The 16,963-nt window shown below is 39.3% G+C and overlaps 1 protein-coding gene across 3 annotated transcripts in view; it reads left to right on the top strand.

The window, feature by feature from the left end:
- trappc9 (trafficking protein particle complex subunit 9) overlaps nucleotides 1–16,963 on the top strand; it is a 199,874-nt gene that overhangs the window by 98,439 nt on the left and 84,472 nt on the right. For all 3 annotated transcript variants that reach the window (XM_019258520.2, XM_019258505.2, XM_019258513.2), the window contains one exon: nucleotides 6,829–6,971. In XM_019258520.2, coding sequence (XP_019114065.1) covers nucleotides 6,829–6,971 — 143 coding nt within the window. The remainder of the gene's footprint in view (nucleotides 1–6,828; nucleotides 6,972–16,963) is intronic.

Genomic DNA, 16,963 nt, shown 5'->3' with positions numbered 1-16,963 from the left:
CTGACGGCTCACTTCCCCGCCACTAGGCAGATGCAACCTAAGCAGGGGTCAGGCCTCATTTTAAGGACAATTAGGCACACAGACTTCCATTTCATCACATCATCAAAGTACACTGTGACCCTCTGTCTACCAGCCACTGAACCACCTGTCTCAGTTATGAGGAAAAACCTCCTGAAAATAAAACCACCTGGGATGCACGGATGGATAATAAAAAAAAGAACGTGTGTAGCTGGTGGAACATGTTATTCACCACATTTTTCTTTTTTTCCTCAAATTAAAGTCGGAAAAATGGAACGTTTTTGAAACAGAGAGAAATTGATGTTGTAAGTGTGTCTCCCATAAACTGGGAGCTTTACGCCATTTCCAATTTAGGCGTCTGCAGAGGGATAATGATGTTTCACACCAGTGCCTTTTACTGTGGCTTTTGCTGAGACTGTGGAAATAGCATTGTGAAATCTTTTTGTGTTTATTACCATTAGCTGTGTTAGTTCCCTCACCCTATAATTTTTAGTAAGAAAAGACAGTGGAAGAGAAAAAAACAAAAAAAAACTGTGCGAGTGCCAAAAGTAATTTTATTTTCAAGCATTTGTTGTTCTTTTGTAACCTCAAGCCTCTTTAGCTCTTTATTTAAAGCTACATTAACCACTAAATATGTGAACGGAAATATGCGCACGTCTTAGGTGGTTAAATCTCACAATGGGGCTGCAGAATGTAGTGTTATGGACAAAATGTGATAGAAACATGAAAGACAAACAGTCCTTGAAATCAGGAGTTTGACATCACAAAAAAAAAAGTGGCTTTGATGTGGGTGAAAGACGTGGTTTCATCTCACATTGTCCTGGGTCAGTGGCTCAGGATGTGGTGGCTAAACGCTGTAACACCTAGTCTATCACTTCTGCCGTGTTGACTTTCAGAGCAAGTTGGAGTGGCTGGTGTTAAAAAAATATGCTGCCGGTAAAATAATATGCTGACTCTATCCAATGTGATAATAAATTATTGTAATTATTCTGCATACAGCATCATCATCAGGTCAGTTTTTTTTTTTTTTTTTTTTTTTTGTATGACCAAATACCTGGAAAATTCCCACCAGCCTCAGCTGTATTTTGTGGTGTTTGCAAATTAGTGAAAGTTACCATGATAAACATTAAAGCTATATACTCTTTAGACATCTATTTTTTAAGAATAAGATGTTTAAAGGCCCTGTGGTATAACACAATCACAATCTTCTTCTGTGTCATGGCCAATACATCCGACGGGTCAGTTTGAGGAAAACACATCGTGCACTTTGGTGCTAAACCGTGACTTTGTATAAAAAAAGAGTTAATGCTGAAAAACTACATGTAACTTTTCATTTTTCAAAAACCTGAATATAAATTAATATAACACTTGAAAATGTCCAACTTTCCATGGTAAGTTAAGCTGGGGAATTTTGGACATATTCCAAATTGGAAACTTTCCATGTAAATTATGTAAATTTATGGGAATTATCTGGAAATTAAGGGTAATTTATTTAATTTGGGGGTTAGATTATAATATTTATTAAATATATAATTATTTTATAGATAAACATATATTTATATAGTATATGGGTTCAAATGTGTGGCTTCAATAGTCTAGAAAGTTTTCAATTTTCCTGTCCCTCAAGTGGGCATTGCTTAGATCCTTTCATTGTTTATGCTAAGCTAAGCTGTCGAGGAGCCGCTGCCTCTGTATTGAATGTACACTGATTAAATAGATATTGATCTTCTCATGTAATTCTCAGCAAGACAGCCCATGAGTGAATTTCCTCAAACCATCGGAGTATTCCCTAAAGAAACGCCGCAGTGCAAACAAAGGGTTGTTTTCTAAAACACGCAGACTTGTGCACTTTTGTCCCAGCCTACCTGTCACTTGGCTGCTTTATCTTAGTATTCCTGTCAAGAGACATGTGGCCATGCCATAATCTACTCAGCAAGTCGTGTCAGGATCTTTATCTGCGTGCCAAAGCATTTAAAAAAAAAAGCCTTCAGCTTCCCTCGTCTTTCTTTATTGTTCGCTCGTCATTTGCAAGAGAGCAAATACTATGTGTGGTGTTTATAATTCACCGTCAAACAAATGCTGCATTTGTATGGATGGATATGATGGACAGTCTTCTGAGGCTCTGTTGTGACACAGCAAGAAAACAAATAAAAAATTGGAGTGATGCAATTCAAGGTAAAATCCAGTTTAATACAGACTCTGCCATGTCATGTCTGCTTAGCGGATAAACTCAGATTAACGTCAGTATTTTTATTTTTTTTCAGGTAAAACAAAGGCCGGTGAAGACACCAGCCGATGACAGTTTTGCAAGCTATACATTACAGTCATAACACACAATGACAACAGTCAGTGGGATTAATACAGGATCTGCTCTGTGGTTATAAGATTAGTATAAATGAAAGAAACAACATTGCAAGCACAAACCGACTCAGAGAGTTTACAAATGATTATGAATATTCAAAGAGGATTGTTGCATGTGTGTGCATTTTACCTACAAAGATATGTTTGAGCGAGGGAAGGCTTATTTTGGCACAAGGACGCTGTATGAGCAGAGGATACACCTTTTTATATTCCAGCAGTGGGTTGAGGTGGAGCAGTGTTAAAGCATTGCCCCGGGTCTAGTGACCTGCATACACGTACATGGCCAAGTGAGAGGTCACATCACACATCACGCTGTAGTTGGGATGAAAATGCTTTTGATTTAAAGCAGGTATTTCATAACTTGAGTTGCACTCACACACACGAGTGTTTTCTCACATTTCTTCTCTGTTATCTCAAGGTTGAAGGCCTGAAAGAGGCAGGAGATTGGCCATTATCTCTCTGATAGTAACATTCTTATTCTCTCTGTGTCTCTCTGTGTCGGGGTGAGATTGTCTTTGAGAATACTGTCCTTCGAGAGTCTTAGGATAGAGTGTCTTTTATTCTGTACAGATTATCAATTACCATTATCATTCACCATAGTAACAAAAGAGAGTTTAGGAGAGGATGTCAAACCCTGCCTACATCAACACCTCCGCACACCGGGGGCCAATTGCTGTAATTCTTTAGAAAGTTACAAAATTGTCGGATGCAGCCCTCCTCCATTTCCCAAAATAAGAAGGTTTCACGAGCTGTTAGACGATCTTACAATACATTTTTTTAAAGCATTCTCTGGCCGTGAGTGTAACTTGATTGACAGAGCTGTGTTACTTGGCAAACTTTCATATTAGGCTTCGTCTTTCAGTTGTTGTCTTTTAAGCCGGAAAACTGGACTCACAGTAAAACCATGTATTGTTTGAGGGATGAAAAAAAGATATTGTTTCTCTTTTTCATGAGCAGTAAAATTAACCATTTTGCTTAATAACTTTATATCTGTGCTGCTGTTACCGTACTGTTAATGCTAAACAGTAACATTTAGCGTTATCGTTATCAAGATTTAAAGCTGTCATATTTTAACCAAGTGGCAACCTATGAGGCTGTGAAGTGAAGCCAAAAACCAAACTGCTGTTCCTCAAACGTCCACTTGAGGCTGGCTGTAGAACGATTCAGTCTCCATAAGCTCCCATATTAAAATGTGCAACTTCACAGCAGAAATAAACACGTTTACAGCCTGGTACAAAAAACTGTTTTAGTCTCTTGTAGCTAATTTCCCCTATTCATGACAACTGTATTGAGTCTGTACTGAATGACTTCATCTGTTCAAATGATATTAAAGCTTAAAGCTATGCATTATGCATTCTCACTAATCACGTTGTTTGTATCCACGTGAAGGTGATGCCTGTGTGCGGTCAGGCCTTTTGCTTAGGCTGCGTGTTGCTGCCGGTCTACTCCTAACACTGTCAGCTCATTACAGCAGGGTCTATTTTTAGCCCTGTGTGATTGAAATAGGGTCCTGAGGGGGCTGAGAGCAGAGTGGGAGACAGAGAGAGCGAGAGAGGGAGGGAGGGAGGAAGGATTGAACGGAGGAGGAGCTCGGGGTTGGGCCCGGTCTGAAAAGCAGAATCGGGGGTGCACAGCCACTATTTGCCAGTGTTGCTGAGACAATCGCTGTTGCTCGAGAGGATCATGTTGAGGCTATTAGTGCCACACGGGAAGCCAAAGGATCACACAGCTGCATGTAACACAGCATTCGACTGCTCAGAAGAAAAATGAGTGAGCATATTTATGCTCTCAGTATTAAATATCCTACACATAAATACAAATATGTGAGCAAATATAAACATACTACACTGCTTGTATTTACGGTTATGAATCAGTATGTATCAGTATCAATATCAGTACAACCATGAAGTTCTGCAGAAATCTTAGGCTTTGGCAACACTGATAACACTGGCAAATGGTATTTTAATAAAACATGAAAAATGATAAAACAACGGCGGCCTTATCCTTTAACAAACAGGAGGAAAACAACAAACAGAGAAAGTGTTGTCGGAGAAAAATAACATACTTTAATGAAACCGGTGTCTTTGCTCGAGGTATCTGAGCGATTTCAGTCAATCAATTCAAATGAGATCTCATATCAACGTGCTGTTCCCTTCATTCTGTTGCCAGCGCAGCATGAGTCTGTCTCTTGCGTGCATTGTCGAGGCTGCTGCTCTTCCTCCACGTTCAAAGCAGACTGGCTCCACTGTTTACCTCCCAGGGAAGACAAGTAGTCGGGGAAAATGTTACTCAGAGAGGATATCAGGATTTTAATTTAGGCTTTATGAAATACTCCATCATGAAAATAAGCCTGCTAACGATATTAAAGCTGGTGTCTTCACATCATCATGATGACTGACTGTAAGCGTTGCCCGTCACAGAAGACATTTTGTTAGTAAACTGTAGAACATCAATGTACTATATAATGAACTAAAGTACAATAAGCTAAGACTAATGTTCGTGAAAGAAATTTATTGCAGACAATAACAAGACTGAGTCTATAGCCATGTTTGGTGTGTTTACCATGGCCATAATCCTAATTTATCGTGCTATCCTGCTTACTTTTACTACAGTTGCAGATTTAGGGGTTTGTATTTACAGAATATGGTAGAAACTATGTTTCATTTGTGTATAATCACCTGAAAGTAAGAATTGTTATATTGTTGCCACCTTTGAATGAAGCTATTATGTCTACAGATGAGTTCACCTTGTTGAACCTCCATGTTTCTACAGTAACCCAGAATGGACAAACCAAACACTGATTCTAGAGAGGATGTTTTATGTTTTGTACAGGCATTTTGTAGCCACAATCGTTTCTTTTTCTCATTTAGAGTGGTTAAGGTGAATGGAGGCAACTTAACTGCTAGTTTGCCACTAAATCCTACACACTGGTGCTTTTAAAAGTAAAATTCTGACGATGGCACTAGTTTTGTTCTATATTTAAATTTTTGTAAAGTATAGAGATGACCAAAAATGAGTGTGGAGAGATGGGAAATGATACACAACAAAGGTTCCTGAGCAGACATGAACTGGATATTTTGGTGCCCTCACCAATAGACTCTTCCTCAGGGGATCAACACATTTCAAACAATTAATCACGAGGGGAACATGACTGTGTGTACCACATTTCATGACAATCCTTTTAATAGTTGTCGAAACATTTCATAGAAAACCACAAATATGAACCCTGTGGTGGATTAGAAGTCAGGGGTTAGCCAAAGCTGGATTTATCCTCTGGTAACCATCAATGCTTTATTCAAATCCATCAAGTAAATGTTGAGATACTTCAGTGGATGAGTAAAAACCTTTGAGGGGAACAATCAGAGTCAGGATTTAAAGTCTCCATCCATGGAGCCATGTTTCTAGTGTGGCTAAGAGTAATAACGTTAAAATATGCATGGGAAAAAGACAAGATTATATTTATAACATCGCAATATACCAAGCACGTTAAATAAAGCTCATGCATCGCGGGTGAAACTTCAGAATGAAGGTGCTTAGCCTACAATAATAATAATCCTCTAATGTTTTCATCTCTCTTTACTCAGTGTGCTGTGCTTCTGTCATTAGGTTGTAATAGGCCAGACGTCTAGCCAGCAGGCTTCGAATCATTCCACTTGGCGCTCTGCACCCCCGCAAGACCGTATACAGAGAGAAAATAATCAAGGAATCAGTGAAATTTGTTCTGGAAAGGCACAGCCAGTGCCTCCATCAGCAATATGTGGAGAGATGATATAGGCCACGTAGGAAGAAGAAAAGCGGGACCTTGGATGCTCCTTTTACCCCGCGTTAGCCCATTGCCTGAGTCAGCTAGTCCTCCCTCACCATAAACTGCCACTTTTAATTTCCCCATCCTTCGCCCACTTGGCTGCTCGTCCTGTGCCTCTCCCCTCCACAGAATACCACTGAGTACCTCTGAGTAATTCTGTGTCCACTTTCCTACCATCACTGTAGAGCACGGCCAGCAGATCCCACCCACTGCACCCACCCACCCACCGCCCTCTCCTCTCATACTTTTTTTTTTAAGGATGAGACACGCTGATTCTGAATCATCTGTTCGGAGAGCCACCAATCACACACCCTTCCCCCCCACACACACACACCCCTCAGGCTTTCTCACCATTATACCGCTGTGTCATTAAACAGCACAATAGCTGTGCTGCGGTGCATTTATTATTTCACCGTAATGACTTTTGATGCATCGATTTTTAAAACACCCCAGTTTTGCTGATGGAATGGGAGGACAAAACATGCCGGCTGTGACCTCTGACCCCAATCACACTCATACATATGTTCTTTTGATACACTGGTAGTGGATCACAGTTTTTTGGTTTGGTTGATTCAGCCCTTCAAATTAGTACACTGTCAAAGCAGCTTGATCTAAATTTATATTCCTCCCTTGGCCTTTTGCAGACTTTGGAAGCAGTGCTCAACTTCAAGTACTCAGGAGGAGCAGGCAAAGTGGAGGGCTACTACAGGGAGCTGTCTTTGGGAGTCCATGTTGATGTGGAGCCATCTGTTTTCTTCACCAGAGTCAGCACCCTCCCTGCAACCAGGTAACACACAGATTAACCTGCATTTTTCTAGTGGTTATTATGGACCACCTGTTTTTTTTTTTTTTTATGTGAGCTTTGGTTTCTGTTTGCTTGTTAAAGAATCATTTCAGGTTTCTCTCTTAATACAATATTCACATCTATACGCATGGGGGAAATTTATGGATCGCTGCCCTGACAGAAATGGAAAACAAGATCACCAGTCCTTGTTCCATGCAGGGATGCATTTCAAAGTTCAGCCGAAGCTAATATGCGGCTTCAGCAATTCTGGGTTAGTCAAAACAAGGGGGTGTTGTCATCTGGGCAGTCATGGAAGATAGATGTGAAGCCTCGGTTTTGCCTTGGCAACAGCTAAAATTTGTTCTACAAAGGCTGAAAGAAAAAAATAATTTCTTGAAGGTCCAATATTTTTTAACCTTATTAGAAAATGTGTTTAAGTACCAAAACATCATCTCAATATAGTTTTACATCTCCTCCCTCACGCTTTTCTCTGGAGCTTGACCAAGAACAGGCAGTTCTCTTCTTCTGATTTCTTCTGTCTGTTTTCTGAATAATGCACGGCCAGGCCATCCGCAGGTAACGCACTGTAGCTCAAACAGTCTGCCTGCTGCTGCTAGACATGATGTATGTAAGAGTGGAGTTGCCTACTGGAAAATCAACACAATGATCAAGGAGAGGCTTAAAACGCTCTGTAGAGCGGAGCTGAATCATTACGACCGTGGGCTCTTTTCTTGTTCCTTAGTTACTTTATTTTTTTACTGTGCTTGTCACAAAAACATCTTCCATCATGCTCCCCCCATGCACAAACTGAAATAACCTTGTGTAAGAGGAGTTATTTTTCTAATTCTAATTCATATTTAATGATCCCTGCTTACCAGTGACAGGTGAACTATTGCTCTGATACTTGGCAAAGCAATATTTGTCTGATGGGAACAGCACAGTAATTTCTTTTGGTTTCGTTCAGTGTCTACAACCCTGCATGTCATTTTTGAGAATGTTTATGTGGTAATCAAAACCAGCCGTTGTCAGATAAGACAGCGATACTACTCAACCTTCATTGGAGCACCTGAAAGGCTACAGGAAATCTACCTCACAGTCGCTCTTGTCCCGATAATTGGTGATAAATCTCAATTCTAAAGCTTCATTTCATGTAGCGTACGATACAAACGCAGCTATTACTTTCTCTCTGTCTCTGTCTCGAGGTGAATGAGTAGATATCGACCTTCTCTTTAACCACTGTGGCAACACTTTCACTATTATTGCTATCAAAACCAGAAGACTTACGAATGGTATTTTCACTGCCAGGTCAGATAGTGGCAGATGGGAATGGCCATTAAATGGATAGTCAGTCTTTTTTTCATGCTCCATGTTCTTTCTCTCATGCACATACACATGCATTGCTGTAGACAAGTCGTCACACACACACACACCCACCCCGTGTCTCACTTCACTCCACTTTTCAGCTCCCAAAACCTCAAGCGGGGGAGACAGATCGTAGCTGGGTAATGGCCACTTGAGGTGAATCATTAGCTGTAATAATATCTGCAGTTTAGGCCATCCATCTTGGCTCAGTGCTGATACATATGCATGCATAGAGATGCTGCACTGGCTGCTATACCCTGTCACTGAAACCTCATCCTGTTCTTTACCTCTGCCACCCTTAACACTTTCTGCCTCATCATACTGACATCCAGCATCTAATGGCTCTCAAGTAAATCTCAAAACATTTGAAATGTGCTGAAATGTAGGACCTTGGTTTGGTTTAAGGAGACTGCCTGCAGGTATTTTTAAGTCAAATAGAGTTTATTTGCACTTACAGGCCCACATCAATAAGCAGTGATCTTGACCCAGGATAACTTGTCTAAAAACTCCTGATAAAATCCTTAATACATTAACAAAACTGAAGAAATTTCACGTATCATTGGAGAGTTTTTCTTGGGTGATTCAAGGATGTAAAGATCGAGGGTGTCATATCTTGTGCAAGTCTTTGAGGGCAATTTTTTTTCATTTTGGACTCAATTTGACACGATACAAAGTTAAAAAATGAACTTAAATTCATTAAATTTAAACAATCAAAAAACTTTAAACATACAGGACTGTTTCCCAGACATGTACATATACTGTTCGTAGATAAGATAGACTTTATTCATCCCATACTGATGAAATCCACTTGTCTGCTCACGCAAGTTACCAGTGAGTCTGATGTTCACGTCCGAACAGCCTCGTGTCTGTGATGCTAAACTTATGATATTCCTTCTGTAGCCTGGTTAGCACGGCTAGCTCCATCTTATTGGGGAGAGATCTTACGTCCCCCATAATAACAGACAGTACGCATGGTTTGTACTCTTTTCTGCTCCAGGTGCTTAGATCCAGCTCTGCATGCCCGTCTTTTTTTCCTCACTACACCAAGGACCACAGAGTATATACTAGCACTGCCTAGTGCTAATAGCTGTTCTCGAGTGTAAACGAGACAGAAGTCACTTATCTCCATAGTTTCAAGTATATGTTTGCAGAGAAGACGTCAGAGCTAATTGATATTGATTCATAATGTACCTATGACGAAACTTCTGTCATATCAGAAACCCTCGCATCAGGGCTTCAGTTTGTTACAAATATTTTAAATATTGTTATTTTTGTGTTGTGATAGAATATTTAGCATAATTGTAATCATTTTGACATTTTACCAAAAACATAGCTCAAAAGCTTACACTTTCATTTTTATAACTGCGTGATAATTTTTCCAATTATACACTATTTTCCCGTTGAGGCGATGTTCTTGTACAGTTGTTTTTGAGTGAACGTTTGAGAGGTTCGCCTTTGTTTGTTAAACAAAGTAAAAGTCTTTTAGAAAGACGTGTTTTTCTCAAAGTAAAGTAGTCCAACTTGAGTATTGCGTCAACGATATCCAACCGTAATCCTGCCAGCTGTGATTTCTGTGAAACTGCTGGTTGAAAATTCAAAAAAAGTCACTTCCGTCAAGCGAGACAGTTCTGAAATATGGAGAAAACTTATTTTTAGGATACCATGTATTAAAACAGTCAATAACATATTTTTACTTTGAGCTAAAGCATTAAAAATGCTTCAAGCCACGACGACTTATTATCATTATTGATATAATGCAAGAGAAATTGACACTGAAGTCTTGTAACATACTTTACTTGTTGAGATAAGTACTATTGAATTTCTCCTTGGCTGCGAGTTAAAAGAGAATTTGGAAGTGGCTGTATGAAATTGCTCAATAACACAGCAACTTATCCTTTCGATCTGTTTTTGTTTCCCTGTCTCTCCCTCCCTCTAAACCTATCTTAACCACCCATAGATAGTTAGATCTATCCACCTGTCTGTCTCTCTCTCTCTCTCTCTGGTAAACATACATGTTTAGCTGTGGTTTCCTCAGTTTCTAATACATGCACTAGTATAGTACACTTTTAAAGGAAGGATAAATCCTCATTCTCTTCCTCATCCATTATTTTCCTTGTCTCATTATCTTGCTCCACATAGCCCTTTCTTCTTCTTCTTCCTCTCCCCTTGACTTGCTCTCTGTCTCTTTCATCCTGGCTTTACTTCTGCTTCTCTTCCTTTCATTGTTCTTAATCTCTTTCTCTCTTTATCTGTTTTTATTTCTCAATGTTTCTCTTTCTGCAGCACCATTCTCCCTCTTTCTGATTTTCCCTCTCTAACTTTTCCTCCTTTACACTCTTATTTTCTGGCTTTGTCTTTGCAGTATTGCTATTTTAAATTCATGTAGACACTAAAGGTACTTATACAGTTTCCTAACCCAAATAAGTCAGTTACTCAAAGACATATTTGACCTCAACAAGTCTTTATCAAACTATATCATGAAGTACTTTTTCCTGAAAGGTGGGTACAAGGGTGGCAACTCGACAACAGATGGATTTTTGTAATGTAAGGAGACTCTTCTGTGGCATCTAGCAGTGTAGTTGCTGATTGCAACTATCTTGCTTCACCCTTTCTCTTTTAGTGTGAAGGAAAAACTACCCTGTCCATGAAATGTGTGGAAAACACTTACCTTTTCTAGAGTGCGGGTTTAATTTGTCCATTGGCTTTTGTAGAAATATGGTAGATCCCGTGGAAGACGACTCACAGGCTATAAAAGACTCATTCTAAATATCAAAAATATAACAATTCTTATTGCCATGTTATTATAATTAAAACATAACCAAACATATCGTCTTCCTTTTGTGCCATAATCTGTAAAAAGAGCTCCCGAAATCTTACACACCTTTAATAGGAATATAAATTAAAAAAGCCCACCAACTCCCATCAACAGTTAATCTGAAATAGTTTCTAATTTCAAATTGAAGTAACTGGTAACTGAATTATTGTCTATTAGATTAACTAAATCACAAACAGTAGACTGCTAGCTGCTAATCACTGCCATTTGACTATTTCTTTTTCACACGTACCTTCAGGGCATGTCCATTCAGTAAATTTACAGTTACAGTTTTCTGGCATCCAACCAAATACTTTCATCAGCTGGCTTCAAATGAAGCTTAATGTTTTACCATCATTTCTCTTGACTCTCCCTCAGTGTTACAACATTAGTTTGCTACAACATGCTACAGCTGAATTCAGCAGATTAAGAATAAAACAACATAAAACATGACATTTGAGGAGAGAAGTTTGAAGTTGGGTCATGGACAGCCAGTAATTTGATCCATCATTGAACTCTAACAGTTAATCTTTAGTCAAATGCACACAGTATAACCTGTCACTCAAATATACAACACATCAACTCTGCAAATGACTCTCTAGCAACCATAAATTACTTGACTAAGAAGCATCTTTTTTCCATCTGTGATTGTCTGACCAATGAGAATTCAACAGAGCAGATGGTGTCAGCCCCAGTTATTAATTTTCACCAACATTCTCTATTACACAAACGTTAACATGCTCCAATCAGAGAATCATGTGGAATCCAGAGAGCAATCCAGATTTTTTATTTTTTTCCCATTTCCTGTCACCGCATCATTGTTAGGCACTTTTTAACACTTATCACACTGGCTCCTGTCACCCCCTTTAAAAGCACTGCTCTCCCAACTGTGACATACTGCTTCTCCCAGGAGGAGGCTTATCAACTTGTATAGAGGTGCAAAGTGCAAACACACTGTGCAGATGGTCTTTTTTTTCAAATTCAGCGTTTACAGTTTGCATGACCTGGTAATTCACATTATAACCCCGTCTATCATCTGCAAAGTGTGGATGTTATCCCGATCACATCACTATGAAATTCAACCAGTACAGTTTTACAAACAGCAGTTATTTTACTGTACCACGTTATGTAATTCACCATATTACAGGTTGACATCTGCTGGTAGAATTTTGCTGGTATGTGAGACTATTTAAAGAATAAAAGTGAAGAGCAGCTGTTTTACATTTTCATTCTTGTCCTCCTCCAAGAACCTCACTATCTTCAACACACCTGATGGTTTTTTCCTTGCATACAATGCACTGTATAAGTAGCCGGTGTGATGTTTACCATGTTGCTGGTTACATAAGATTTATTCAGGTAACCACTTGATTTGATGTGCATAAGACTTTGACAAAAGAAAAAGAACACACACCTTCAGATGGTTGTGTAAGGAGTTCATACATGCGAGCTGTCGTGGATGACAGATGCTGGAAAAGATCTGTGTACTGGTTGAAGAATGTATGAAGCTGAAACAGTGCTTCTCCTCAAACTGTGTTGTGCAGCAAGTCAGTAAAATGTCCAACAGGTCCAGGCAAAAAAAACCCAAAAAAACAGAAAAACCTCACTGCACCTTGAGAAAATGCAGTTTCACAAAGATGGAACTGCCGGTCTAACTCTATGCCACTGTGATTGCTCTGTCTGTTTCTGTCTCATCCATCTGTCGGGCTAAGTGTCCAGTGAGACCAGAAAACAGTGCAGAGGAGAAGTCACTGGTGTGTCCTCGCAAAATAGGTGAAGCTACAAGTGACGACTGAAGCTTTTGAGATTGGCCAACCCCCCACAATAGCCCGTCAAACTAGCTGGCTTGCTTACTGGCAATATATGAATGCACAGTTTTTACAACAGAAGTATTAGTACCATCAGTACATTATGCAGAACATGCTCATTCAGAGGACTTAATAGTCCACCTGCACCAACATGAAGAATTGGATGGTGTGGCACAGCTAATATGATAGCGGGAACCGTTTTGGAAAGTCAGCACTGCAAAGTCCGTTTGCCGTCGGTCAGCAATTCAAAGCAAATTTGCATGTGAGAGTTTCAAAGCTGAACTCACTTTCTTCTTTTTTAGCTTACACATCTCTTTCTCTGTACATCCTTGTTACCATTCTCCTTTTACTGTACCTTTACTCCTCATTTCCTTTCTCACGTTTTATGTCCACCTCCATCTTATAGTTCACCTGCAACTCTATATCTCTTAACATCGTCACCGACTTGTATGTACAGTGTAGTGGAGCAAAATATGAAATTTATATCCAATGAATTAGATTTGGAAGAAGTTTTGGTTTTGTTACATATCTACATCACGAAAATCAAATGTTCACACAAAACTTCAGTCCAGAAATTTCAAATAGGAAGTATTTCTTTCACTACATTATAAACCTTGTATCTCATTTACTCTCTCCGACTTTGTACTTTTTCGTCAAATGCTCTCCCTGTTCTCGCTCTGTCAGTTCCTTTTTTCCCCCATCTCAAATCTCTTTCTCCCTTTCAGCCTCTGTCCTATTACGTCTCACAACTTCTTTCATTACTCGCCTCTTCCATACCTTTTCTCTGTAGCTCTCGGTATACATTTTTATACCACTTGCCTGCCTGCGTTACCCTTTTCCTGCCCTATATTGTGCAGACTTTTTCTTTTTTGCCTTCTCAAATTTGGCCGTATGTAAGGACACAGATCTGTTGAAGGAAGTGACTGAGAGCCAGGATGTTTGAAATACATTGTGGAAAATGCATTGCTCTGCTGAGGAACATAAACTGATCCATCCTGTTTATTACCGATAGCATTGTGAGTAATTCACACAGTTTTCAGCTCCTATATCAAGAAAAACCCTGCACTGTTCTCCTGCCTTCAGCTAACAGATGTCACTGTAAACTGTGCCTTCAATAAAAGAAATAAGTCCCATTAAAACTTTAGACATCCTATTGACTATCTAGAGTAACAAAGGCAGAGTTTGTAGACAGAAATGTTGCTTTTGAATTTGAAATTTTTTTATGATTTCTTTAATTTCATTAATTCTTCCGTGGTGGAAGCAAAAATCTCAGAGACTGAAACAGTTAAAACCAAATCTATCTGCATGGCTAACATAAAGGAGAAAATGTGCTCTTGGGCGAACTGGCCCTTTAGTGAGTGACCATTTATGATTTGATTTTAATTCATTATTTGACATGGTGCACACGCAACAGTTCGTTTTTAAATGTGAATATAAAAGTAGAGTCAACTGTCCGTTATTGGCTCTCGTAGCTAAAAATAGCCCATCATTGGCAGTACTCTAAATCTAAGCAGGCTAATTAAGGCCATTACATTTGATGTGCAGTGGATATGTCACGTTTTTGTGCCAGTAGTAGGGCTGCAAAATCAGCACTTATTGATTGGAGATTTGCAGAATCGACTAAAGTGTGGGCCCAGCTCTATTGATCTTTTTGCCTTCTCCTACAGTGTGTTCCATTTTTACCACCCGCTACATCACAATAACAGTGTCCCCAATACCAGCTAATGCCCAGTCAGTGTCAGTAGCTCAATTTACTCTGTATTGTTGATGTAGGAACAAAGATAATCAGACTGTGGCCTTGACATTTGTCTGTTTTTGTATTGATGTCTTTTTTGCGGTCTTGCTATAGAGATGTGTGGCGCCAGGTTTAGAGACTCACTCTATTGCAACAGGGTCCTCTTCAGATCAATAATAGCTCCATGCTGACCTCATGGTTCATTTGTGAATGTGGTAGAGTTCTCAGAAATAGACAGTGGCATTCATTAACTCGCCTCTTTCCCCCTTTTTGGTACCTCGAATGATCTGTCGTAAAGGTCTTCTTCCGTCTTCATGACCGCCTCCTTGCAATTTTCACTTCATAATTTGCACTCAGCTCCAGCCTAAAAAAACATTTCCAGTCATATGCATGTTCAAACATTCAGCCAGTGTTATTTTGTGCTTCATTAAATTCACATAACTCTGAAGTATTGATATTTAATTGATGAATGATTTGCTTTGTACACTGTGAGCAAAGATTCAGGTTCAATATGTGTTCACTTTGAAACACCGGTGATAACTTTGCTGCCTATCCGACTCGCTCTTAAACAGCAGTTTATAAATTCACAGACTGGAATGGAGACAAGTAGTTTGAAACCCTATTGGCGGTTTTGAATTATTTATTTAGCTTGGATCTCTGTGCCCTGGGTAGTAGCTCAGCAGAATACTTATCAAAATGATTCAGTGTTTTGATTCAGTTTCCCCTCAGTTCAAAAACATAATCTTTAGCTTTTGTCTACAGACGTCGTGCAGCAGTCTCAGCAGCAGCAGTGCCAGCAGTTCTTGAATGAAGTTGTCCACCACTGTTCAGCAGCATCATTTCAGGCTCATAGTGTGGAGACACTTATCAGAGGGCGCAAAATCCACATTGTCTGTCTCTGTGTCTCCGGCTCCTTTCCTTCAGTTTATCTTAGGTATAGTGCATGAGCAATGAGCCTGTGTTTCTTAACTGGGAGGTCTGATTGATCACCTCAGCTAAACGCCGCGGCCTATAAATCAGTACCTCGCCCCTCTCAGCCCGTTAATCACGTCCGCCAACAAAGACAACGAGACAATTAAAGAAACATGGGTAGGCCTTTTAAAGAATATGCTCCTTTAATTGCCACAGCAGTTTATTAGGGACTTGGGCAAGCTAAACTTAAGCCTCCATTAACCCTGAGATTTAAGAGGCAAGAAGCTAGCTGGGAGGGGGGCTTAGTGTGACCTGGAGGGGAAGATGGGGTGATGGGCAGCATTTAATTTGTACAAAGGACACATTTTTACATCTGTTCTTTGCTTTTGCAGTTTGATTCCACTTATCGTGAATGCTTTGGAGCATTCGTCGTATCCGTCCTCTTTAAATCTGAGAGAGTTGTTTCAAAGCCTACATAGAAAAGAAGCAAAGATTATCTATAAAATTATAAAATAGTTATAAATTGGTCAGAAGAATGTTCATAAACTTAATAGCAGCTATTCCGATTATACTTTCGGTTAGAAAATGACACGACTAACTTTGAAACACTGAGCAAGATGAATTAATCTCCATCTCTCTGCTACGGGTGCAGGGCGTATGCTCACGGTGGCCTCAGTGTGTCATCGAGCCACCCTTTAGGACCGCCCAAAAAATCATGGACTGGAAACTGGTGTAAAACTGTCTTAACTCCACATTTAATTAATAAATAAGTCTTTTCAAATGTTTTCAGCAACTATTTCCCAACATATTTAATGTATTTTGCAAGAAATCTTTTACATAGACTTTAATGTCTCTGCTTTTCATGTCATATACTGTATGTATATATTAATTCATGTAAATGATATGTCTTTTTTGAGAGGTTTTCACTTCACCTTATTTGATTTTTATATATATATTTATGATTTCATTTAATTTAATTTTGCACGTGTACAGATTTCTCCTACCTGATCTCTCTCCCCACATTCGGTCTATTTTTATCTTCAGCATACATTGATTATTATCACTGTGCCCATGTGGGATCAAAAAGTCAGTCTTATTGTGCGATGTTGTTGTTGTTATTGTTGTGTGGTAGATGTATTGTATTCGTACCCAGTCATGCCTCATTGGCCAAGACAGCATTCCAAAAATAGCCTATTTGCTTGAATATAAAACAGCATTCATTCCTGGAAATTACATGAAAAGTGGGGGGGTTGCATTGTACTTGTACTTGTACATTGCACTCAAAGACTAGACATTTATGTGTTATAACAACAACATATATTATGAATAGAAAGAGTGTCTCCTATAGAGAGTGTGGCGTGTTTGTGGC

Source organism: Larimichthys crocea, chromosome XIII (assembly GCF_000972845.2).
Source record: "Larimichthys crocea isolate SSNF chromosome XIII, L_crocea_2.0, whole genome shotgun sequence".
Taxonomy (NCBI): Eukaryota; Metazoa; Chordata; class Actinopteri; family Sciaenidae; genus Larimichthys; species Larimichthys crocea.
The sequence above is the reverse complement of the archived record's forward strand: the minus strand, read 5'-3'. Positions and strand labels throughout refer to the sequence as shown.